Here is a 27,440-nt window from a genome sequence, read left to right on the forward strand (position 1 = left end):
CAGAGTCCATCAGACATTCTTGACCATTGTGACTACCAGTCTTATGGATGTATCTTTAAGGACAATGAAAGCTTGTCCAAACAATACTACTGGAGTCTTGGGGTGGAAGTGTTTGCAAACAACAGCATATTGCTAGATAAGAAGAATGGAAAAATGTTTGCTTACTGAAATTGCTTGTGTTCTTCTGAGGGCACACTGGGTATTAATTTATATCCTTCAGAGTTAGTTGCCAAAGGTATTTACAAAAAAAATACTCAAACATTTGGTGAGGTTGTGGAATGGGGGGAAAAATGGACAAGGAGACAAAGGGATTTCATGGCCTTGAAAACAAAGTGAGACCATTTGTAAATACCATTTTCATGATAGACCTCCTTGAAACAAAATATCATTGCAGTTACTGTTTTTGTGGATATCTACATCCTTACTGTTACATCTTCACAGTTCAGCTACATGCCAAAATAGATAATGAATTTTGTCTCATGAGCACCAAGGCATATTATAAAAATGCCTACATCCAGTTCAGGTCCCTCATTCCTGTAAATCCATTTTCAGTACTCAGAATGTTTCTACATTGACAATTCTAACTCTAAAATTTGATAATGGCAGTTCTGGAAGTTTTAAAAGTGTTTTGCAGTAGGCAATCTGGAAAATATGTACAGTTTATGAATTTTTTTTTTATTAGGTTACGTGTTAGAGGTTGTTCTCAGTTTTCTTTCTTCATTATGTCCATTACATTATTACAAAGCAAAGAAACACCCTTTATCTTTTCCTGCTCAGTGTATGCTGGAGCCCACCCTTAGTATTTATCAACAGCAGCATTTTATTATTATGGAGCTGAGACAAGGGAAGAGTTAAATGCAACAGCCAAATATATTCAAGATTTGCCACAGCCTGAGATCATTCTTGGCCTGCTTCATCTAACCTAAATTTCTTAAACAACAAAAGAATCTACTCTTGGAACTTGAGGGAAAAATCTCAAGCAAGCTGAGAAACGTCCCCAAAATCAGAAGGAAAAAGTTCTATTGCCTTCCCTAAGACCAGGGCTTCATTTCCAAAGTCTAGTTTGAGCTGACATTGAAGCAAATAGAACATTCCATTTGAAAAGTGTTAATGCTGAAGAAATTCAGTAACTTTTCCCCCTTACCTTTTACGATTCTTATGAAAACTTCTTAACAGCAGCATCTGTCTTGCTTCTTTATTCTCTGAACACTTTAATTGAGAGATAATCTGATTCTGCTGTGATAACTGGAGCAGGTTATATAATATTGATAGCAGATACATTTTGGCATTGTCTTTACATATGGAGGTGTGATGAGCCACCCTGAAGGGGAGGAGCTTGGTCAGATTTGAGATTTTTACTAACCAAACCAAAATGATAGCTAATGTGCAGCATTAACCTCTAGCTCTCCTCTGCTGTGCCACTGTGTATTAGCAATAAAAATAATTGGGTTTAACTGACACTGAGAAATGTGCTTTACCCAAAAAGGTGAAACCCATCCCTTTGTTCCTCCTCTTTTCAGAACAGGAACAATAGAAACACCCTCATTCAATGGGAAACTGGTGATCTTGGCACCTCTGTTGTTGTTCTCACATTTTCTTGCAAATTTAACACCTCAGGGAAACGAAGTTGTTAATCTTCCTGGCACTCAGCTTTCCTGGTCTTCATGCCTAGCTGAGAATTGTCACGGAAGGCTGATGCCTCCCAACACAGAAATTATCTGGCCTGCATTTTTCACAGTTCTCTGCAGATGTGAGGCACCACAGTAGGGTATTTACTCCTGCATTTTATAAATACACAGAACATACGGCATAATTTTTAGCTCTCTCTATAGAAGTCTTTTTGCTCTGGGAACTGCCCTGAAGATTAGAAAATGGTGCTGGTTGACTGCAGCTATGGTGTTAGCTTCCAGCTGTCATAAATCTGTGCAGAATATTGTGGAACCATCAGCCTCTGACTCAGCTTTAAAACTCATCCTACAGAGCACATCCTTAAATTAACTCTCAAGCAGTCCCTGAGTCACTTTCATGGTCCTGAAAATCTAGAGAAAGAGTTTTGTCTTTGGCACTGCCCTTTGCACTGACCTGAGGTGGTAAATCACTGAGGAAAAGAGTGAATTTCTTTCCAGCTGCAGGAACACCTTCAGATGGGATGGAATGAGGTGTGCTGCAGTCCTTCCTCCTGGAGGAGACAGATGCACTGTTTAAGCTGGACTATTATTGGGCTCATAACATGCCAGGCAGACATCAAGATTCACTGACAAAACTGAAACACTAAACTGCCTGAGACCAAATGATGCTGGGGAGAAGCTGGAGGTGATTCAATTTTCCCTGTTTTCTCTTTATGGATGGTTCTTCTGGCTCTTGGCAATATGACTTTGTGTCATATATGACTTGTGTGTGCCTGGGGCAGCTTCTCAAAGTCAGGTTTCAAAAATGCAGCACACAGCCAAGTAGCTGGGCAAGGTCAGTGTGCTTACACTTTCAATGCATCAGTCCTTTATAATTATGTAGTTAATGCTGTTGTGCAGATTTTGTTTCATCTTCTCCTACGTCTCTCAGTGTCTTTTATTCCCATCACACGTCCCTGTCATTGTTCAAACTTCCACCTATGCAGCCACCCCAGACAGATTTTTAATGACAGCTCAGACTGCTCCTTTCACCATGGTGGTGCTGACAGAAACCTGCTCTTTCACATGCTACATGCAAGCAAGTATTAAGCCCTCACTCGGGAGATATGGAGTTTCCCTGTAGCCATGAGTTTGCTGCTGAGGAGGTGATTGCTGGGAGAATCCTGCTGTTGTGTGTTCCACAGAACAGCACAGGAACCCCAACATGGAAGCACTTTCTGGCTGGTAAAACTGTGCATGAGGACATACTGCACTAAGAAACGGGTTGGTAGCTGCATAGCCCAATAGTGTGGCAGCTTCAGAGGTTAACCTTGCTTTATGTACCAGAAATTCATTTTTTGTTGACGTAGAAGTCAAGATACTAATAACCAATGTTCAAGAAGGTTTGGTTATGGATGAGATCACAGTGAGATTGAGTGAATCTTCACTCGCTATTTTCGATGGCACTCATCTTCAAATAGAAAATAAAAATTTCCTGTATTGCTACTGACAGCAAAATTTAAGTCAAGTTTAAACCTGTATCACTTGTGCATCTAGAGAACCAATTGTTTGAAAACTACTGATCAGATTACAAGTCACAGTCTTTGCTGAAGCAAAACAGCCTTGCTCTCCTGCAGCTCAGGAGATTTACACTAATTTCTTTCACATTTTTTGTTGCTCAGGTAGCGTACCTAATTCTCCCTGAGCTACTGAAACTCAGGCTAGCACATCTAATTTCTACAATTCGAAAAAAAGTCCACCCAAACCATGTGATCAGTAATATGCTATTTCTGGTGTTAGAAAGTGCCTCTGAGCAAAATAAGGAGGGAGAGTGTGAGGAAAGGGATGCATTAAATGTGGATATAAGTCCCTGATTAGTAATTTGATTTCTAGTGTCTGTCTTCTTGTATTAAAATCATTGCACTTTAAAAAAATAGGTGACCCTGTCATTTTCCTCAAGGATCTTGAGAAATGATGCTCAAAAGAATATACACATTTACTTGAAAGTCATTACTACTGTGACTTTTCCAAATTTATCATGTAATGGAGCATGATGGGTAAGGGAGAAATTAAGGAGAGAGAATGATAAAACTAAGCCAAGTACAAAGACTTATTTTTTTTTCCCTGAAGAGATTTGAATAATGGCAATGATGTACTTAGACAGTGTTCTTCAATGGGTCCTGGGCCCAACATCACACGTGAGAGACCTCTCAGGCATCTCTGCTGTGGCTCTGACTGTCCCCAGGTAGCTGTTCCTCCTCCTCTTACCTAATGAGTGGCTTGTTGCTCAGGCCAGTCCCCTCTTCCAGGGCCTTCATGGAACTTCCCAGCTGCCATTTGAATAACAAAGAGTCTTTCTGTCCATAATAATCATAATAACCTATTTGTTCTCTGTATATGCAGCTTTCTAACAACCCTTTTCCATCCTTCTTGATCTTACATTTTGCACTGAACAGGGAGCATAGGAGCTTTGGGAAAGGGAGATACACATGATTGTGATTAAAAAAAAAAAAAACTTAACATTCCTCCACTGGCTGTTATAACAGCTACATTTTCAGTCCTTCTTCATGGGTTTTTTTGCAGTTTTCAGTATTTCCAACAAAAGATAATGGGTGATTTTTAAAGATGGAGGAATACATGCACAAGTTAACAGTGTATTTTATAAGTTGCTCATTTACACATTTGGAAAGCTAAGATATTTTAGCTGTGTGAGAACTCAAAACTACACATCCAGAAAGACAGTATGCAATGCAGGGACAATTGTGCCAAACCTCATTTTATACATAAATTGAGACACATCTATTAAGTCCTGAAAAAAAGTCGTTGTTTGCTTAGTTCAAACCTTTGGAAGTTTGTGGACTTACCATAAGATTTATTATCTTGTTATAACTTTTCATTAGAATTCACATAGATTTCAATACTCATTATCTGCTTTGTTTTTTCCTCTCTTCACTGGTAGCTAAGCTGTCTTTAAGTAATTTATAGTCCAAATAGAATGGCACACCCAAGCTCTTCAGTTGAAAATACGTCGAGTCAAAATGATCTCTTACTGTAGAATACTCTACTGTAGTACAGCTCAGAAATGCTTTGACTTTATTTCTTTGCCAACATGTAATGTTATGACTTTTTAAAGCAGAGGGGCAAAGAGAAGAAAGGTCTCCAGGGCACCTTCGCTACTGTCATAAGATATAATTGCATTTCACACAGTAAGTTTAAAATTACTTTAGGAATTTCGCTTGCAACTCATGACAAAAAGAGCAGGTAAATAACTTGGGCATTTAACTAGGGTCCCAGGCAACCCCAGTCAGACTTCATGCTGTCCCAGGCTATATCCTTTGATACATCTTGTCTACGTTGACACGTTCTGCCTGTCCTGGCTTCAATATCACAGAAGGGTTTAGAACTTTCTTCTTTTAGACCCAGGGCAAAACTAGGGAGCAGGAAGTCAGACCACCTCTCATGCAAGGAAAATACTGAATAAAAATTGAAAATTAATGCACATGAATGAAGAGAAATACAGGATAAGCACATGTTTTAAACTATATAATGACTTTCAATTACAGCTAGGGAATGCATTAATGGAAATGAAATCCAGTTAAAAGATTCTTCTTCTGGAAGACACAAAGTGAAGGACAGCAATATCTCTTTAAATCTTATTTTAATCAGCATCTAATATGCTAATGTCTCTTCCTATATAGCTCTTTTCATAGCAACAGAGAAATATGAGGCTTCACAGAAGTGGAAAGAGACCTCCACATTAGACAAGGGAAATAAATGGGTTGGAAACCAAAGGGAAAATGCAGCGAGAAGAGTTTGTAGCAAAGATGATGGGATCCTTTTGCAGTGCATATCCACTCTGCAAAACAAAACAGGCATTTTTGAAAGCAGAAGAGAGGAGACTCCAAAGAGAGTGAAGCTGAAGTGTTGAATTTGAAGTGACTAGTACAACAAAAAGTGAGGAGAGCCCAATATTGTTTGGCATCCTCATTGAGTACATGGGAGGATTGCATGCACCCTCAGATGTCACCAAACCAAGTGCTGTCCTTTATGTGTTTGAGGGAAGAGATGCCATCATAGGGACCTTTACAGGCTTGAGGAGTGAGCCTGAGCAAATGCTATGAAGTCCAACAAGGTCAAGTGCAAGGTCCTGCACCTGGGTCAGGGCAACCACCAGTATCCATACAGAACAGGGAATATATGGACTGAGAGCAGCCCCATGGAGAAGGGCTTGGCAGCACTGGTGAGTGAAAAGCTGGACATGAGCTGTCAATGTGAGCTTGCAGCCCAGAAAGCCAAATATATCTCGGGCTGCATCCAGAGCAGCATGGCCAGCAGGGCCCCTCTACCCTGCTCTGCTGAGGCTCCACCTTTGGTACTGCATCCAGCTCTGGGCTCCCAGCACAGGAAAGACATGAACCTGTTGGAGCAAGTCCAGAAGAGGGTCATGATAATGGTCAGAGGGCTGAAAGTCTTCACTGAAGAAAGGCTTGAGAGAGTTTGTGTTGCTCAGCATGGAGTAGAGAAGGATTGGAGGAAATCTTGTGGTTTTTCAATACTTAGAGGAGGCTTATAAGGAGGACAGGTGGAGACTTTTCACCAGGGTCTGTAGTGACAGGAAAAGGGGCAATGCTTTTAAACTGAAAGAAGCTAGAATTACACTGGATATAAAATATATATAATTTTTTTTTTTTTTTACAATGAGGATAATTCAGGTTATCCAGAGAAGTGTGGATACCCTGAATTGTGCAAGGCCAGGCTGGACATGGCTTTGAGAACCATAATCTTGTGAAAGATGTCCCTGCCCATGGCAGGGTGGTTGGAACTAGATGATCTTTAAAGGTCTCTTCCAACCCAACCCATGATAACAGTCTATGATACAGGAAGTAACCTTTTCATATAACATATGTAATACGTCTTCTCTTGTCTCTCCCACTTATTCTTTCAACCTGGATGGACTAACCTATTTCTTCAAAGGTTTAAGTGATAAGTATAATTTAGAATAAGCCCCCTAAGCATGATGCAGGTTAGCATTTCGTTATATTTGGACCAGCCAAATTTCAAAACAAATGTATAGCTGTATCTCAGTTTAAGAGGTCATGTCCACTCTAGTGCATCTTCATTGTGATTAGCTTAGAGAAGAGAGAACATTCCCTCAGCTGCTTCCTTGTAGGCCATGCTAGTCAATAGAAGGGGTCAGAGTCACACTTACCTTAGTGGAGACAGGGAAATAAATCAGCATAAACTGCAGTGATTGAATGACAGATGTACATTGCTGCCTGTTTGAGGGCTAGCAAGGAAATAGCTATAGGGGAAGACTTGACCTCTAGAATCATTTTTACTGCCCAAAAGGCAATAAAAAAACAAACTGTTTAAAGATTCAGATAAACTGTAGGGTTACACATCTCAAATTTTCTCCAGTACAGGGAAAACAGCTTCAGCCAAATAGTTTATCCCCTTGTCTATCATGATCAGTTGTACTTGCAATTTCAGAACTTCATTTACAATCAGCTGTTTTTCATACATTTCCACCTGTAACATTGCACCTGCAGGATAGATTGATAGATAAATGGAAATTTTCAGTATTCGGAGCTTAGTGTAGAGTAAGAAATGTGGTATGTTCACAGCTAAAGAAAAGGTGTTAGGATTTTTGTAAGCAAGGTCCCTTGGTAGCCTCATTGCTCTTGCAAGTAGGCATCATAGGAAGTTCAGCTAAAGTGGTGTTTCTTTGCTGGCTTCACAGGTACATCTGCCCTCAAGGGATAGTCTGGATGGTCATGAGCTCAGCCAGCCCTAAGAGAAATACAGGGGGAAAAAAATGAAATATTAGCAATTGTGCTGTTTCTCACTTTCCATTACTTCAGTGTGATCGGGAAGCTGGGTGAAAGCACTTGGCAGTTTTTTGGGTTTTTTTTCTTTTCTGAACTCATTTCCAAGTCTGGTGTGGACAGTTAAAGTCCTACAAAGGTATATGTGATCCACAAGTAGTCTAAACTTGAGCTACTGTTCAAAATTGGCACTGCCAAGCCACAGGATGAATGGATGTCACAGGATCTTCTGTTGCAGTGGTCTAAACTGCAATGCTGGGTCAGGGATCAGACTCAATTTTAGCCCATACCTTAGTTTGGTTAAGGTCAAGCATTTACTTAGTTTTAGAATTCCCCATTTCAATTCTAATGTTTCTGTTTTTCTGTAATATATCCAAGTTTTATAAGTAGGACTCCAGTTAAGCATTTGGTACTACTTGCCATTGCAAAGCTGAATACAAGCATAGATCAGCTGAGAAAACAGAATGCAACATTCTGTAATGCAAAGCAATACAACATCTTTGTTTAGATAAAAAAGAATTTAGTTGCTTTATGAGGACACTCAAATTCAACAGATGAAAAAGTATTGAAAAAGTAACTGTAACCCTGGCAGTGACAGAGCCTCTGATTTTCTTCTCCTGTTCAATAGCTGAGTAATCTTTTGTCATATGATAGTGGCATAATACTAAAATTTTATTCCAAGCAGGACATTTTTTCTACATATTGTGTCACTTGAGATTACTTCTCAGAGTTTTATTGTGTGTACCAGGCATATCTTTGCAGTCATGTATTTTACTACAAATGGAAGCAACAATTGTTTCAGATTAGATGGATGAAGGGAAAACAAAATGAGTTTTCCTAGATAGAGAATATTTTTCAGCATTTATGTAACCTCCACTAAATAAATATTTTTAATTGAGTTAATCCTTGGTATCCTTGTAAAGCATATGATTGTCATCATCCTAGTCTTACAGCAGGAGAAAATTGAGGATTAAAGGTTGGATTTTTGTTCAAACCCTCATGGACTGGCTTGGCAATTTTAATTCAAATCTGCAGAACTTTATTTCATGATTTTATCCTGATGTCCTTCTTCCTCCAGGGCAAAAAAATCTGTTGTACTCAAAGAAATAATCATTGCCACAGTATGGAAAATACAATATAAAACTGTACTGGGCCTGTAATTCATTAGAATAATCCCCTTTTCATTATAAACTGCATCATTGAATGCAATTCAGAAATCTGTGTCCAAATGAAAATAAATTTGAGGTTCATTGTCTTTTGAAGTAGAAGCTATTACAGAGCTTTGTTCCCCTGATGTTTAGTATAATAACTGCTCCCAAACTAGATTTATTTGTAGCCAGTTTATAAACCTTTATTCCTCAAAAAAGCCCTTCTTCTTTGGTAGCTGTCTTTTCCTCATACTGGGACACCATAAACAGATCACTTTCTACGCCCACATTACTAGTGTGAGCTAGTTTAATTCTTTTCATAAGCTCATGTTCAAAAGAAGTATTCAAATTATAATTTTGGTACTTATGCTTGGAATTGGGTATTTCATTTGGGAAACTTTTTTGGCATTCACTGGATATTAGTAGAGAACCAATACCTCAATGTAGTAGGAATTATTTCTGGTTTCTGTCTTGTCTGCAGTGTCTAAATCTCTTGATTATTGTCTTCAGAATCTGAACTGGAAAGAACATTGGCTCTACAGTGACTCCTTAAATCCATTTATCTAAATTAGAATCAGATTTTCAGAAATGGATGTATAGAAATATGCACCAGGGGTCCTCTACATAAGGAACAACTAGTGTGTGCTGAGTACTTTATGGATGACCTTGCTTCAGATGTAGCGTTCAAACCCTTCAGGGAAAACACTTACTCAAGACCTTACAATTCACCCAAGACTTTACAGGACTTCTGTGTTTGCTGGCTTTAGGCCAATAGGAATTCACTACAAGTCAAAGGTCAAACAAAAACTTATATCACTTTTCTTCCTTTTTACCTTCACCACTCTTCACCTCTCTCACAGCAAGCACTAGCTTCAAAATCAAGGAATTCTTGTGTGAGTTAGAAAACAAAAACCAGGCACTTTTGTCAGTTGTTAGTCATTTTCCCAGTAAAGCATTTTCTCAGTGTGAAATGGGGTTTCTTCAATATTAGAGAAGTTGTTAACTTTGCCAATTTTATTTTCATGAGGGGGGAAAAAAAAAGGACATCTCAGCCCAGATCTCCATGCTTAGGCTTCTACACCTTGGTTCTTGTCAAAAGCATCTTCAATGAAAACACTGTCCTTCACTCAGCAGATCAAGCTTTCTTACCAGACTGTATCCCCCATGTCCAGGAACAGCAGTGGCTCAGTGAGGGGGAGGAAATGCAGTGACATATAGCTCAGCCCAGTGATCTAATTTATAGGGGAACAGTCAGAATGAAATAGAACTGTAGACCCATAAAGACATCTACATGTAACTAGATATTTTGACAGTATGGGGTTTTGTCTGGAATTTTTTGATAATTTGTTTTGGTTTTGTTCAATGTGAGAAAGAAATTATAGAAGAATTAAAAATTCTGTCCAAACAAAAATTCTGATTTCTCAGCCCAATAGGTTTTGTTATTGCATTGCTCACACATAAAAAAACAAATTACTGCTACTAAAAGACAGTCACAAATCAACCCCCTCTTGGTAACTGCTAATTCTGCCTTGGGTAAAATCAATACATACATGCCTGCAAACCAAGGTAAAAGTAAAACCCAGGGAAGACTTAGTCCTCATCCTTTAAACCCACCACTTACTACAGCTCTCATTTCTTGAGAAAGTAACAAGAGCTCTCATCCAGCAGCAGAATGCTTATCTGGCAATTAAAAGGTTCTTCCAGCATTCCCATATCAGAGAACTTTCTGTATCTCATTCATAAGAATTGATAGAAACATAATTTTGGTCAACAGAAACAACAGGGCAGGTGGTCAGGAAGTCTGGGAGAGGAGGAGGCTTGTAAGAACCTATGTTTTAGCCAGAGGTAGAATTAGTTGTGCCAAGGAAGAAGAATCAGTAGGTAAAATGCCCAAGAGCTGCTGAAGTTTCTGTGTCTGTGTGAGACAAGATTGACCAACCCTAAAGCAAAAAGACCCTGAGAAGTTCATTAGTATTTTACTACAAAAATAACCTCGTGGAAAGAACACTCTGGATTTCTTTGGGCAGCGTTCTGGGTCTCAGCCTTAATTAAACTCTGAAAGAAACATCTGGAAGATCTGTTTTCCCTAAACATGTTACATACCTAGCCAAAGATAGGCAGTTCATCATTAATCCGCCCCAAAACCCCCACCCAAATGCAAATAAAACTCCCTCAACACAATAAGATCACATATCTACAAATATTTAATAATGTGCTATATTCATAGCAAGATTGGAGCAGGAATATACCAGCATAAACCCATCACAATTAGCTGGAGTCTTTCTTTTAATCCATTTGGCCTGATCTAGAGTCCATGGCTGAAGAACTAAAAATACAAGAATAAACTGGGTCAGCAGAACAAAATACTGACTGTAACTAAATAAACACATAGATGTGTCAAAATACTTCTCATTGCTATGCTTTAAACTTCCATCAAAATGCAGGTTATTTTAAAATGATCTGGAATCACTCATCCCATATTATAGTGGTAATAGACCCTTCATTTCTCCTCATGAAGTAGAATGTTACTGTAGGGACTGGTAAATTTGCTGCTGCCTCTGTAAGTCAGGATCCATCAATCACATTGCAAAACCCTAAACAATTCTAACCTGTGAAATAGAAATAGGAAACAGGGAGGATCCATTTTGTTGCTATTCACTGAAGTTCCTCATGTTGCTTTAGGAAACTCTTCTTAAGTTTCTTTTAAGTGGGAGGGATTAACTTCACATGCTGCTTGTATTGTATACTGTATGGGCTTTAGTGGCTCTGTTTAAGGCCAGGGAAGAACATTTGTGAAATAAATATGACAACTGGTCTGTTTTTCCTGCAGTGATAAACCCATTGAAAGCAACCATGTGCTGTCTTAAACCAGTGTGCATTGAAGACACGGTAGCATTGTTAATATTTGCTTTCATGTACATAATCAATCCCTTTGAAGTTCAGCAGCCATGCTGATTACACTCAAGTATGGGCAAAAAAAAGTTTCTCCCTGATTCCTCTGACAAAATAACTATCCCCACTTTATGATCCCTTCAGCTTTGATCTCTCACTTTGTTAACTTTATATGAGAGCACATGTTTCATGGGGACTTATCTAAAAGGACTATTTAAAAATAATTATCATAATAACATATTATAACCATGAAAAAAAAGGCAATATTTCTCAGGCATGGTAAATGCTCTGTTGTTTCTGCCTTTCTTGCTCTTCTATCATGGAACAACTTTGTTGACATTATTTTGGTAACAGCTTACATGTTTTCTTCTTATCTATACTTCTTGGGATGCTACAACTGCTCATTAAAATGCCTAATTGTCCTGACAGCTACATTCAACCCCCTGCATTTGTAAAGTCTAAATTAGGTCCATCAGATAGCTTATAATTTCATTTGTATAGACAAAAACAAGCACTGGAAATAACTGAAAAACAACCCAACACTTACAAAGAGGAATATTGCTAGGAGAGAAAAGTAATGTTGGTTAATCCAGTTGGAAGCATCAACTAAGACTCCTATCTCTTTCACTGAAAAAGTAGGCTCAGAAACAGATCCAGAACCAAACCTTTCCCACCTTTCCTTTCCGGTCATCTGTCTTCTTCATACTCAGGGTACAGCAGTTTATATAAACCTCCTGGCTCATGTGCCTCATGGGCAGTAAGGCTGGCCTAGGGCTAGACCTCTGGCACTTTTAGCTTGCCTCAGACACATGTTGCATATTTCTTGCCTTAATTTGCCAAAATGTTTTCATGCTGTCCCTGCCTTAGTCCAAAGTGTAGATACTTTAAATCCAGAAAGCTGCCTAGTTTACAAAACATCAGACAACTCACAAGTCATGAAATCTAACTTCTTGAGGCACGTTCACGTTATGTTTCCTAAAACTGCTATCACTAAACAATGCTTAAAATATAAAAAAAAGCCTTCTAGATTTGTACAAACCAAAACAATCCAGAATTGCCCAAACCTCTTCCATTAGCAACACTCTCACCCCCCACCCCGAGTGCCTCACCTGCACAGGAGACACACCTGCTGCACATGGTAGCAGCAGTGCAGGACGCAGCCAGCACTACCTATCCATCACTGCTCCAGGACTCAGGGTGGAAAACAGCTACTGTTCAGAAGGTGGGGCAGTAAAATATTTTAATCAGGCAGCTCAGTTGCAGTCAGACAACTCTCTGGGAGTAAGGTAATTAACAGCAGCTGACACAGCCTGGAGTCAGCACTGGCAGTAGTTTTTCCCCTCTGGCTGCTTCCATAAAATCAAGGCACCTGTGATGCCTATTGCCTGCCCTCTGTAACCCTCAGGGTTTCTGGAGTCCTCTCACAAGTGTATAAGGAATTATTGCTACAGTAATTATCCTCTACCTGTCAGCATCTTGGAACCAAGAGGCAATTTGATTTGTATTTGTCTATGTGCAGAAACAGGTCACCAGAGGAAACTGGTTGTCTTATTTCAGTTATCATACAAATGATTATAAACACAGGGAGGAGGTTGTTCAGAGTAGCAGTGTAACCCTGTTAGTCTTTTCTCAGTTAAATTTGTGGGATTCATTTGTTTACAAAGAAGCTGAACTCCAGCAGAAGTCAGTTCTTAGATCTACTATAGTTCTTAATTTTAAGATCACATCCAAGCACACTAAACTTGACAGCAGCAATATGAGCATCAACAGATGAGCTGGGTTTCTTTCAAAGGTGTAGAAAAAATAATTAAGAAACAAAATGCCAAACCCAAGTAAGTGACTATTGGGAAAAAGCAACAGTCCTGCACATCTTATCTATGGTACATCTTCTAGCTGTTTCTTTCTGTTTTCTTGGTATCTTTCATAATTCCTTGTCTCTCCCTTTTCCTTTCACTGGACCTCGTTCTCTACTTTTATAATTTCTAAGAGTTACTATATTAGAACTATATTACTGCATTATAGTTACTCTCAGCTTATTATAATCAGTTAATATTTTCATCAAACTAAATAAGCATTTACTTAGCTTACTTTTAGGAAAAAAATAACAGGGCATGCTGTTATAGAAGAAGGGCAACTTCTTACTTGCTTTGGTTATCAAGGCATAAAGCTTTGGGGTCAGACTACACTTCCATAACAGTACTGCCATTTCTTCAAAGTGCATTCTCTGGAGTAACTTACTGTGTAAGAAAGGAGAATCCAAAAAACCAAGAAAGGCTACCTAAGTGGAGTAGACATTGGTAAGTTTTAAGATAAATCCATGCTATTCTGATGAAGCAATCAAATTTGTCACCCTGGAAAGATTGAAGTCCAAACAAACCACAAGTGTTAGTGCTCTGTTCACACGAATTGATGCAGTCCCACAGTAAGATACTGTTTAATCACTGCTGCAGGTGCAGTTACCTGCAGAAGATGGGGGATATGATGATAGTAAAAGACTGACTCGTCCCTTGCTTGTCTACCTGTTCTTATCATAGTATCACAGAATAGTTTGGGTTGGAAGGTTCACTTTTGAAGCTCATCACCTCTCTGCAATGAACTGGACCTTCTTCAACTCAGCCAGTTTGTTCAAAGTCCCATCCAATCTGTCCTTGAATATTTCCAGGGATTGGGCACCCACCACCTCTCCTGATAACCTGTTCCAGTGTTCCACCATGCTCGTCATATAAGATTTCTTTCTTATATCTAGTCAAAATCTACACTAATTTAGATTAAAACCATTGATCCTTGTCCTATTACTACAGGTCCTACCAAAAAAACCTGTCCCATCTCTCTTCTAAGTCCACTTTAAATACTGAAAGGCCACCCAGAGCCTTCTCCAGGCTGAACAATTCTGTGTCAGCCTTTCCTCATAAGAGAGGTGCTTAAGCCCTCTGACCTTTGTGGGCCTCCTCTGGATTTGCTCCAACGCTGGAGGTTCCAGATTGGATGCAATCGATTTAAGTAGTCCTCTGTACCCCACACAATATTGTTCATGGACTTACATGTCCAGGTACAGTTTGAATGCAGTGAGCCAAGAATGTCTTCTCTCATGTCACAGAGAGTGAAGTTGAGTGAGCATTTAATAGAACACAGTGATCATATTTTCTTGTTAGATTTTTAAATAAAAAAAAGCAGAGTTGCTGGATTTAAAAAGTATCAATTAGTTGTTTTCAGTTGTAGCATTCAGCATTCAGTTTATCCTCTAGAGTATCTCACTGATGTGATTTTTCTGAGAGGCCTTACTTGCCTATCATGACAGTAACTAGCCCCTCAATACTGCCTGCCAGGAGGTGGTGTAACACACAGGATGAGCTGCCAGGAGTGTACATGATGGCAACCCAACTTTTATCATTCCACTAATGTGTAACCAGCTTTCTTGTTGGCATGGGTTCAAGATGAGTCCCTGGAATGAAAACACTGATTAGCACCTCCACTGGCCCAACTCAGCCCCCGTGTAGTTCAAGAACTGCCAAAAAGCAGCAGTATGCCCCACATTTAATGGATGTAAGCAGGCTTGTTGTGGTTGAATTATACAGTACTTCATCATGGACTGAATGGCAAGTTACATTTTCCCTTTGCTAAGTTGGTTTTCATTTTAATTAATAATTTATTTAAAAGCCTGTTCTTCTCCCTTAAACACAACATGATTCCTTGAATGGGTAGCACAGCCATGCAGCTGAAGTCTATCAGCATTTCAAGTACATCACCAGGTCATCAGAGCATGACCTCCATACTTGACTATCAACAAACTCATTGACAATCACAAGAAATTTATGGTGAATATATTCTCCCAGGGAATCCTAGCACATCTGCTTGGGTCCACATGTTCACTTTAGAATAAAACTGGCTTTACAATATTTGGCCCTTTTCTGTGGTTTACTGTGATACCTCCTTGTCAGATTAGCTGTCCATTTCCATTTGAGATTTCATTGAAATTGTGAGCAGAACTGACAGGCACCTTCCCTCTTTTGTTCCACCTGCAGTTCAGTGTCATTCATGTAAGGCAATATGAAAAGACCAGCACTCCTAAACAAATGAAAACAAATGTTTTATTTACAGGAAAAAATCTGTACACTGTGTATACATAAAAATATACAAAATCATAATAGAAAATATAAAAAGTGTTAAAATGTATACAAACACTGCTTAAAAATGTGACTCCTGTAAAATCTTAACGTTTGTTATTAGAGTACACATTCATTTAAAAAAATCATCATACAAAATAATTCTCAAAGCTATTAAAAAAGTACACAGTCTATATTTGAATAGTTCAATGACTACATATTTTAAGAGCGATGACATGATATGAAAAAAGTAAGGCTTTTACACACAACTCTTATTTCAAGAACAAAATTCTGAATCTGATTGCTAAGCCAGAGAGAAGACATCTGCACTGTCAAAATTCATTAAGTGATTCACGTACCCTTGACACGGGCTACTTTAAATTTCAAACAGTTACATCAGGTATCCTCCTTGTGTGTGAGAGGATAGATGCTGGGAAAGATTCAAATAATTTTAACAGCAGGCATCTGAATTACCTACTTCAAAGCAGGATTTCATTTAAATATGCATCAACTTTAGAAAGCATGAAGGGAAAAATAGTAACCATTTATTGTTGCAGTCAATGTATTTAATACTCCTTTCATAGTACATCTGTGTCACTGTCCAAATGGCATTTTCCATCCTTAAAAACTTCTGAAGAAAAAAGAAATTTAAAACCTCACCAGGGATTGCTCCACATGTGTTTAGAACTCCTGTTTAATTCAGTCTCTAAAATGACTGTGCTCAGTCTGTGCAACCAGTAAGTGTAGACACTTCATTTCAAAAACAAAACAAAACAAACAACTCTTTTGGTTTTTATGACTTTGGCAAGAGATCTATAGCAACAAGTTCAGAATTCTGATGTCTTCACACCAAAGAAAGCGTCTTGACCAAAGACAAGCAAAGCTTAAATTAAATTTGTACACTGAGAGTGTCCATTAGAGTGTTTATATCACCCCTCTCTCTCTCCAAAAGTACATCATGGTAATTTCACTGAATTTACCAGAGTTTTTACAGCATAAAACTGCACAACAAGGTAAAAAAAGATGTAGTAGTTTATTCCAAGGAAGGACTGAGCTGTGAGTTTATGCTGAGGTAACCTTTAGAACTATAGAGGAATTAAACAAAATAATGTGTTTTTCTAGTAAAAAGATTTTGGCTCAAAATGAGGCAAAATATTTTGTAGTTTTTTCTTGAACAAAAGAATACCTCAATTTAACTATCCAAAACGAAATGCATAAAATCATAGAGCACCTCAAGTCAGAAAAGTTATATAATTCACAGTGGGGAAAGAAGAGTGTAACTAAATTCAGCATAAACTCAGCACATTTCCTTAAGCTGCTGCTGTGTTTCTGGTTTGTTTCAGCTAAGTTTAACTGTTGTCCACAGCACCAGGGCACAGAAATGAGGCTTGATAGTGTTTGAAGGCAACTTGTTCCTACTTGTCAGTAAAATTCCATAAATTTAAAGCCTATGAGTGCAAAGGGAGCTCAGGGGCCCAATAGCAGAGGCAATTGCTTGGCTGATGAGGCACCTTGAGATGCACCAGGTTTGTGCAAACCTTCCTTGTCTAGGTGCTGTCCCACTGTTAGTTTGTGACAGCCATATGGGAGAGCTATGAAGCCATGCCTGTATCTTTTCCCCAAAAAGTCTCATGATCTTGGTGAAAAAATACACTTCCTTTCACACTGCTGCATTTCACATGCATCTAAAACCAGCACTCTCACCCATTATTTTTAGAAGAGCTATTGACTGTTTTAAATTTACTGAATGTGGTTCTTTGCAAACATTTCTCTGCCCTCACAAGGAATGGGAAAATGCCCATTAATTCAAAAACATTTGGAGGGCTTTTATAAAAGCCAGCAATGCCAATGCCACAGAGAGTGGTGAGAGGAGCACCTCTGCAGGCCTTTATATCTCCCCTTTATTTTTGCCCCTTCCCCTCTTCCAGCAAGTGGAGGGGAGCCCTCAATTAGCAGATCAAACACACTTGCACTTGTGCCAAAAGCTGAAGGAGGACAAGACAAGGTAGGAGAGAAAATGCTCTTTCACCAAGCACAATGTGTTTGAGCAGGCAGACCTGTAAAACATCACAGTGAAAACCAGTGTTGGAAAAAGCCATTCCAGGTCCATTTTTTAAAGGTGGCATCACAGGTTGGTCTTCCTCCTCTGTGAGCAAACTTTTGCAGCACAGCTCTACAGCATCTTCTGAGGTGATGGTGCTACAACAATCACATTTGCACTTGTGGAAGGAGGACTGACTGCCATATAAAGAAGGATATGGCAAAGAAAAGAATTCGGCTGCAAGGGCTTGAGTGTGCAGTCCAGTAAATTAAAAATATACAGTTCATCTCTGACCTGGTTCTGCATTGGTATATAAATGATGTACTTAGTAGGTATGCTTAGCACTTGTTACATGAAACTTTATAAATTTTCCTTGTTCTGTATAATCAACAGTGGTGTTGATTATTCTGACAAATTATTGAGAGAATAAATAATACTGCACAATCCTGCTGTGGGTGGTTGAGCAATGCAATTAGTATTTTTCTTCTTTGTGAAAATCAAAATTAAAAGTTAGTGGTTGCAGGCCAAAGTGATTTTTTTTTCTTTTTGGAACTCTAGAAGTTCCTGCTTATTGAAAAGTAACATATTCACTAGTCTTAGAAAGCTAAACTCTCTTCCTTTACAGTTATGTCATAGTTAACCCAGGGTACAGCAGAGAGAGACATATTTGATTGCACTGTTCAGACTGCTTATGTTTTGCAAACAGTAACAAACATATGGAAAAATAGATTAGTTCTGTGTAGGCTATCTATCCTCCATGCATTTAAATAACAATGTTATTAACTTCAAGAATAAAAGTTGCCACCACACATAACATTAAAAAGAAATTGGTATGTACTATATCCAGAGTCCAAGGCTAGTATGAGTAAAACCTATTAATTTTGATTTGTACTAAAATGCCTTATGGACATAACTATCCATACAAAACAGAAGTACAGTATATGATCATATACAGATAATTTCTGACGACAAGAAGAAACTTAAGATCATCATAAAGCCCAAAAAGAAGGCTAAGTCCTACGTAAGACATATATTCTTCATTTTGAGGAAGGAAAATAATCCTTCCAAAAGATCATTCCAATACTACTTCCCAAAGAGGTGACTGAGAGAAAAAGGATTTTGTGATTATACTTACATTACAATTGAAGGTGAAATAGTCATTAATGCTGTTTGCTTTTTTTTTTTTACTTTCTGGCAAAAGGCCTTTTGCTTAAGTCAAAACACAAAAAATAGTTTCCACCACAACCAGTCAGCCATTTTTTTCAATGCCCCTTTGAGCTGTCTGCTTTTTTGCTGGATGGACATGAATAGGATATAGCTATGCTTCTATGTACACATATTCCTCCTGAACTTACTCTAAAAGAAAATGTACAGTCAGGTGGTAAAAAACCAAACCAAACCAAAACAAAAAAACTGAGGAAACCACTCCAGACCATTAACTTTTAGAATTGCCTTAAAGAATATTGTCCTTATGTGTTATGAATGAAAATATCAAACCATCTCCATATGCAATCCATAGTCAGGTTTTTTTGCAGGCATTACAGCTTTTCTGGATTATAGTCTTTCAAGCATTAAGTAAAAAATGCTGATAACATCTTCTTTCATCAGAAAACTTCTTTCTGAACAACATGTTCTGAAGAACTTGTGAACAAGTGACTTTGATTCAGATACCAATGAAATACCTAACAAATAATGTCTGTATTCCTGAATGCTATCTTTGTTGACAAGAGGTGAGTTCCCTCTAAGCTTGCTTTCAGTGTGATGGGTGAATGCTGCACAGCCTTCCTTGGCTTTCTCTGGATCTTTTGTATCTGTGCAGACTGGGGGAAGGCAGCATTTCCATCTCTCACCTTCCTGATAGTCCTTTCAGAGAGAGTTTTTCTTCCTAATTGGGTTACAAATATGTTCTTTTTTCTCTCAAGAAATGAGACATTTCTCTCTTCCCTCTGCAGTCAGTGTGAGCATGGGAGACCGGCATCCAAAAATACATCCAGTAGTTTAACTGGTTTAGCTGTGTACAGCCCTCTCCAACCACACACGCTTCAGGGCCACCCTAAGCCCCTGTTCAGCTGGAGTGCTGGAACTGAGCCTGCACAGAACAGGCATTAGAGTCTGCTCTAATGAATGACTGCACAGCTTGGAGCAGCAATCATTTCATTCTGGGAGAGTGTGAAAATCCCGTGGAGTCACGGGAAATGCTGCATTGTTCAACTGGCCACTCTGTACCTACGTGAACAATAGAGGCTGTTTCACAATGCCAGGTTTGACAATTAAATAAATTCATTTAAAAAAAAATTACAGTCTAGGATATGTGGCATGAGACCACCGACAAATTCTGACAGTCACACCAACAACAATACGTTATATTTCTGCCTAAGTATGTCCTTTGCACCTTCATGAGCTAAGCCTTTGCTTTTTTTCTGTAACTATTTGCAAAGCAGTAATAAATACTCAGGCTCAGAAAAGAAGTATTTCTCATGCCTGCTACTTAATTACAATTTATAGACTCAAGACTAGATTGGTCTAAGATATATTTTTTCAAGTATTCTCTTCTTGTTTATAGTACGACAGTAGTACCTTATTGCACATTGTGTCTGAAAGACTTACTTCTACAAGTGTGAGAAATTATTTCGTTTGGGGCACTTGACAGCTTTGAACCCTGGCAAAATGACTTTCCCCTTGCGATACAGATCATCCTGCAAACCTTTGTTCATCCTCTGCACCAGGAGCTTCTCGTAGAGCAGAGGATGGTAAGCCCCCAAGGTGCAGGCTGCATCGTAGTAGAGTTCATGGTAGTGACACAGGTCTGTCTGTCGCACCGAGGGGATGTACTCATACACGTGCACTTCATTACACATGGACATCATGATGAGGATACCTGCAACAAGAAGTGAAAACAAAAGTGAACACCAGCTTTCACTTTTCTTGCAGAAATTTCCCTGTAGCTATCCTATCTATTTTTCCCCTCTTCTCTTTGCTGTTGCATACCTTAAGTATTCTGTAAAATCATTGAGTGAAGCAGTCGTTCTTTTTATTTGAATAGCTTTCACTTGTCCTTGATACATAAAGATTGTGATCCCTGTAGAGTCAACAGGGTAGGATAGCAGTCATAAAGAAAGAGTGAAAGGCCTGTAAAGAACTTGCATATCACCATCAGCCTCCTGAATGAGAAGACTGCTCTTTCCCACCTCCTCCCATTTACTCTATGGACTGTCCACAAAACATCACCCACAAGAACCCTTGAAACATCTCCACCTTATTGCAATGTTGATCTTTCTTAGTCTGAAATCGAACCAATTCCACTTTTCCCACCCAGTTGCTTCCATCTAAGCAGCAAGACTTGGCCAAGCACATGCAGAAGGGCATATAAAGAAACATCACCCATGTAGTGGTGGCACAGAAACCCACAGCTTCAGACAATTCTGTGAAGAGTCTCATGGATAGACACCAGAGACTAATTCCTAGTTAAAGCAGTGCTGTCATAAGGAATAGCCCCTCACCACTTCCTCGTTCAGCAAGTAGAAATCCACAAAATGCCAAACCATCTTTTTCTGCCATGTGCCAATGGCACACTATCATGAGCACCATCAATTGTGGTGTTTACAGCCTTGAAACAAGAGAAATATTGCTGTTGCAGCTGCACATTTTCAGATGGACTAATACCAGATAATGATCAAGAACATTGCCTAAACCACAATACTTTCACATTAATCACAGCTCCTGGAAACCTTTTCTGTTTCAAGAAGCCACGCAAAAGGAAAGTGACATAAAGTAAGTTTTGGATGCTGTTTATTTTTTTTAAGATTTCACTTTAAAAATAAATTTGTGTGGAAAATGTATCGAGGCATTTGTAGCACTACTGGTATCTCTATCTGTTGAATAGGACTGGCAGCTCTCAGAGGGGGTATCTATAACTCTGATCACTTGGAACTTACAGATGAGCACTGATGTCACTGTTGTTTGGGGTTTTTTTCTGCATAATAGCTTTGGCATCATCAATAGTGTTTTGGGTAGATCTCAGAAGTGAAATGAATTAACATAAAAATTATTTTGGTTTCTTAATTAAGCAAAGCCATTTTCTAAGTTTCGTTGACAGTTTGGGAATGCAGGGATTTCAACGGCTTGCTAATGAAAAGAACCCTATGTTCTCCCTGCTGTGTATCATTAGATTATCAAAATGACTTTTCCCTGCCTGATGTGTGAAGTAACTGAAAACCAATTACTTCTATGATTAAATCTTTTATCATAAATTAAAGGTTCTGAAAATATTTTCAAATTGTTCTACAGCTTTACACTCTACAGAATCTACAGTGTTAGAAAAGCATTCTCAAATTTGAGTGAACTTCAGTCTTAAGCAGCAAGAAACATATATTCATGGTGAAAAAATATTTAATCCCTATTTGAACACCAAGTACAATCTTAATAAAGCAAGTTACCTTGCCTTGAAGATGTTGCAGAGACGCTCTGAACTGTAACCTGTCAAGCAGCTATATATAGAATTGTTTGTTTTCTGTTGTTTTAGTTTTACAAATGCTTTCGTCAGCTTTTCCACTGCCAATCTCCTTCCTCCAGCGATGGAGAGCCCACCTACCATTCCAAGGTAAGCGTTATCCAGCTGGATCAGAGGGTGGACGGTGGAAACATGTGCAATAATGAACGACATCAAGAAACAGATAGGAAAATGACTTCTGTCCTGCACCCAGAGCCAATTTCAAAAGCTGTATCACCAACGTCTTAGAAAAACTGTCTTTCATGGAAAGTACAAGCCTTAACCAAAGCATGTTTTATTTCACTGCCACATTACCAAGTGAACTCTAAAAGTAATAAAGGAAGTTGCCATTTTTGGGATTGGAAAACTGTCAAGAACAAAAATTGTGACTCCTTACTAACAGAAAAATAGCCACTTAACTCCAGGTATGGTTCAACCATGACAAAATTTTAAACACTATCATTGACTTTCCTGTAAATTAGTTAATGGAGGACTTAGAAGTGGTAGAGTTTTAGCTTCTATTCATCAGTGGTTCAGTGTCAATCTAAAAGGCACACTGGGCTATCAAGTTTGGCTCCTTATCTTTCCTGGCTGGTTCCATCCAGAACTTTGAATTTCAGTCTAGGTTGCTCACAAATAACTGTAACTTTTACTTGCATTTTTGCTCATGCTGGACAACGATGTTTGGCAGGAGGAAAGATATGGCAGAAGCACCTTGGCAGACTATTTTTTGAGTGGCAACAGCTAAGTTATAGCTCATTCTTCTGCTGAAGTCTGAAAGATGAGCTACAAGAAGTATAGATTACCACATACACAGCTGTCCCTGTGCTAGAGGCTTATCTGTCCTGGTGGAATTAGGAGCACTCCTGATAATTCCAGGCCTTGTCAAATGTTCAAACCCCAGTCTGGGCAAAAATGGTGTTCAGTGCCAGGCTGTTCTTCTTTTAGCACCTCTGACACTATAGACCTCCAGCCCATGGAGGTGTACCAGTGTGGTAAAACCAGGACTTCCACCCAAACTATCTGTGGGTGAGATGCAGGATTACACATGAACCTGAGGAGGTAGGTCCCTCCACTTAACTGGTACAGTCCCCAGATTTTCCCCCAAAATGATCTGTTCCTGCTACTCTGCATTGCATTAAAAAAATACAAAACAAGAAAACAAGGGGATGGAAAAGGAATAATTTAAAAAAAGGTTCTTCTTGGAAAGGAATCCATCTTTTTTTTTTTTTTTTTTTGTACAAATACAGTCCTCTCTAAAATAGAGAAGAAATGGTTTATTTTCTGTCTCATGCCTTGGAATATGTGAAACCCCTCCCCAGGGGATAGCCCTAGTGCTGTAGAGTCATTATTCCAAATTCAGTTTACAAAAAATGTTAATTGAGCATCTTTAAAAGAATAGCAGGAGTTTAGACCACTAGGACATTTATATCAGTCCATGTACTAGGATATATTCAGGTTTTATTATATTTTTTTCTAATGCAATGTGTCTAGGTTGTTTTTCCTAAATCCTTAAAACAGAGCTTTCAACAGAGCTCCCTGGACTACAGCTCTCACATTCCATGCCATGTTTTTTCATACCACTCTTTAACTCTGTTTCTCTCCTTGCTTGGTTTTAACAACATTGCAGGGAGTTACTGACATCTGTACCCAGCAGATATAAATGTGCCAAGCTGTCTACATTTTCATCTACCTTCCCTTCTTGCCTCCATTTAGCTTCAGTGATATTATAGATCTCTTAAATTACCAATTGGTTTTTGCCACTTACATGACCCCCAAAATACTCTTTTACATTATGTTTGAACTTCTGTGTTTTGGATGCAGTCTCAAAGCTAAAGAAGAGGAATGTGCCTGACTGCTTTCAGACTTAATCTTGGTTCCATTAACTCATTTTGCTTGCCTGTCTATTCTGAAAAGTCCTACCTTGCTTCCCATTTGTTATCTTTACATATTTCTTTCTGTGTTATTGCTTCCTAAGTTTCTCTTCTGTGGCTGAATTTCTTGGCATTTTCTCCCACACCTGCAGTGTCCAAGTGTGCCTCATTTATTTCTTACCCCTGTACTACCCTCAGACTATGTCTACACATTTATTTCTTTCATCTGTGTACTTTTCACATCACTGCCCAATTCAACATCATCTGCATCAACTTGTTCCATATCTCAATACTCCTCCAGCATTATCAGTATGAATGAAAACCTCATTGCTTGATAGCCTGTAGGGTGAAGAGTTTCCATACAATACACTTCAATATTTGTCTTTGCTAACAGTCTTTACAACAATTTTCAGTCAATGCACAATTGCTAGCTATAGTACAGCACATACTGTCTTACACATGACCTAAGGAGCTATTAATAAACAGGGTGAGACTGTCATTGTCCCAACACAATATAGAGTCTGGACAGAACTAATCTTACTGAGATGTCCATGCCCTTCTCTGACCTGGCTGGTTTAAAGCATTCTTTAGAGACAAGGCAGGACACAGGTATTTCTAGGGCAAAACTCATCTGACTATTTTAGGATGTGTTGAATTGTCCACTTACAGAGAATTTTCTCTAAGTGTTGTTCCTCTCCACTGACTAGACAGAACCCAAAAATAAGAGTCTGCCACTTGGCTGTCAAGAACTTTCTCCTCTACTCCTATGTAAGTAGCTTTTGGAATTTCATGAAAAATAATAGAACTGGCTTTTCCAGAAGCACAGTGAGAAGAAATAAAAACAAGGCATGATCAAATGTGCCCCTACTGTAGTTACCTAATACCTGAGGTATCACAGATTCTTTTGCTGTCAGCAGAAGAAAGTGAGCACTTTGAGGAAACAGTACATGTCTAAGAATTAAGAAAGGAGATACTTTTTGGGTTTATTTCCAGCATTCATAAATATTAAGATATGAGAATGGGAGTAAAAGCAGAGAATTACAAAGTATTTAGGGAAGGCCAGTAGACATACACAACTTGAGAAAGCATAAAACCTGAAAGGGAAAGTCTATAGGTTGCCTATAGCATCTAAATATTTCACATCCATATTTCACATTAAGGAAAAGGTCAGGGTATCCAGCCTGATTTTAGCTTTGACAAACATAACTGGTGCTACCATACATTCAGAATCACAACTGAAGATAATTCTGCATAGGCCACTCTAATCTAATTCTAATACCCTTGCTGGATTTTTAAAAGTCGCATTTGGATTACAAATAATTCTACCTGTATTATGGTAGAACATTCAAAATTATGCTTTATGAACATTGCCATTCAACTATAAAACATTCACAAACACCCAACTGGACACTAAAAAAAAAAATAAAGAAAAGAAAACAGAATTGTGAGCATAGAATACTATAAAAGATATTATTCCAAAGAAATGATGTGGTTGTCAGAGAAACAGTCAAATGCAACTTTGTTAAAACAGTACAACTGTAGACACGAAAACAGTATTACATATTTTGAAATATATATTAGCATTTCAAAATGCTTAGAAAAGTGTGTTTTCTCTTGGCATTTTGGTTAAGATGAAGTTATAGTGTAGTACTTTTATTTTTTCCTATTTAGTAGATATCGATGGTGTTAGGAAGGGTTGGGTATAGTTTAAACTCAGTCCAACTGGCACAAATAAACTTAACTTTTACAATCTGCACTGAGAACATTTAAACCAGAATTATATGAAGATTAAATTCCCTGCATGGATGGTTTTTACAAATGATCATGCACTATGGATTCTAATCAAAAGGAGAAAATGTTTTTTCAATTTGTTCTTGGCAATTTGAATAATTCTAAAGGCTTTGATTTTCCAACACAAATATTTTATGGTATGATTAAGCATTGCGGTTAGCATTCTAATTTAAAAAAGAATGTTCTCTAGTTTACAAATAAATAAAATTTAGCTTAATATATCTGAATCAACAGATGCTGTACAAAAGCATCTAGAATTATAAGTGTAACTCCAACATTCATCAAGAACACAGAATTATTATAACATAATGTAAGAGATGCTGAAAACATTTAAATGCACATAATCTGATTTTATTCCTAATGTCTCATTTCACACCATTGTAAATTCAGTTACAGAAAATAATTTAGCTAGATATACTATTAAGTTTGTGTTTGATAATCTGTGTATTTGAAAGCATTACAAATAAGCATAAAGCATTTAGAATGTATAGTTTTCTATATGATAGTCTACTACTATAGTCACTCCTAACTGGATTGCAGATACCAAAGGAAACTCCTTGAAACTGGGCCAAGTGTGCCCAGTTATTCTTTGGTACATGCAGTAAAAGTTGCTTTGGCTTTTTAAAGCACTTTGTTTCTAAAAAAGTGTTCTTTTATCTCTGTTTAGATCATGAACTATGTGAAAAACATTAACCACAAGAAAACCAAATTATTTATCAAAGAATTGTCACCAAATGGCCCTGTGCCTAAGCTTAATAATTTGTGCAATACTTGTCATCTTTGATGTATAGATACTAGCATTACATAGTAGACTTAGAAAATTACATATTTATAACTTGGTGAATGCAAAAAGCTCTACATTAATCACAATAATACATTCTGTAATATGAGCATAGACTGGAAAATGCTGGCCAGTAAAATAATGTAATTCTACATGTATTATTTAATTTTGGGTGATTCACTAGAATAATAAATTTTTCTTAATGTGATTTAAGAGAAGAATTTGCTCTTTTATGTCTCCATTTTGGGAAGTGGGAGATACTCAACTTTCAGTGTGCTTTTTATTAGCATAATAATAATTTGAAGCTTATGTATTAAAAGTATTATTTATTTGTGTGCTGATACTTGAATAACACTGAGCTGGAAAGAGTGAGTACTATTCTGTTCGTGCTGCAATTGCTGTTGGAACAACTGAATAACAGCAACAAAGGCAACTCTTAATATGTCGAATTTTTTCTTTCAGTTCATGAAAGTGCATCTTTTTCTAAGCAGAGCTGGAGCTAAACTTTATACTTGTATGCAACATGCTCTCCAAAGCCATTTGAAATTTAAGTTCTTAGTCATACAATGACCTGCTAATGTTGCAGTGTAATGATAGCCTTGCTTGTACTATTGTCTTAATGCATGCAAATGAAGATTAAAATAATGTTATCAACTGTTAATGATGCATAATGTTAAAACTGTAATGTCAACTGTAAAGCCTCAAACAACATTTCCCTTCTCCCAACAATAAAATAATCTGCGCTTAGTTATTTTGTGTTCCGTGGATTGCATTTTATGCTAAAATTTCTAGCACATAGCAAAACTACCACCTACACAGACAATTTAAAATGTAAGAATCTACACAGGTCATGTTTTGATTGAAAACAAACCAAAATACTGCAGTCACA

The 27,440-nt window shown here is 38.0% G+C and overlaps 2 protein-coding genes across 7 annotated transcripts in view; one reads left to right on the forward strand and one right to left on the reverse strand.

Moving 5' to 3' along the window:
* LOC106863896 (vertebrate ancient opsin-like) overlaps positions 1 to 27,290 on the forward strand; it is a 77,155-nt gene extending 49,865 nt beyond the window's left edge. Inside the window, exon 4 of the mRNA XM_014893481.2 lies at positions 22,139 to 27,290. Coding sequence (XP_014748967.1) covers positions 22,139 to 22,354 — 216 coding nt within the window. The 3' untranslated portion in view covers positions 22,355 to 27,290. The remainder of the gene's footprint in view (positions 1 to 22,138) is intronic.
* Positions 15,536 to 27,440, reverse strand: part of ST6GAL2 (ST6 beta-galactoside alpha-2,6-sialyltransferase 2) — a 175,588-nt gene continuing 163,683 nt past the window's right edge. For all 6 annotated transcript variants that reach the window (XM_014893492.2, XM_088160103.1, XM_088160104.1 and 3 more), the window contains one exon: positions 15,536 to 20,494. In XM_014893492.2, the coding sequence (XP_014748978.1) occupies positions 20,226 to 20,494 (269 nt within the window). In that variant the 3' untranslated portion in view covers positions 15,536 to 20,225. The remainder of the gene's footprint in view (positions 20,495 to 27,440) is intronic.

The sequence above is a fragment of the Sturnus vulgaris genome, chromosome 2 (genome assembly GCF_052056855.1).
Source record: "Sturnus vulgaris isolate bStuVul1 chromosome 2, bStuVul1.hap1, whole genome shotgun sequence".
NCBI classification, from domain to species: Eukaryota; Metazoa; Chordata; class Aves; order Passeriformes; family Sturnidae; genus Sturnus; species Sturnus vulgaris.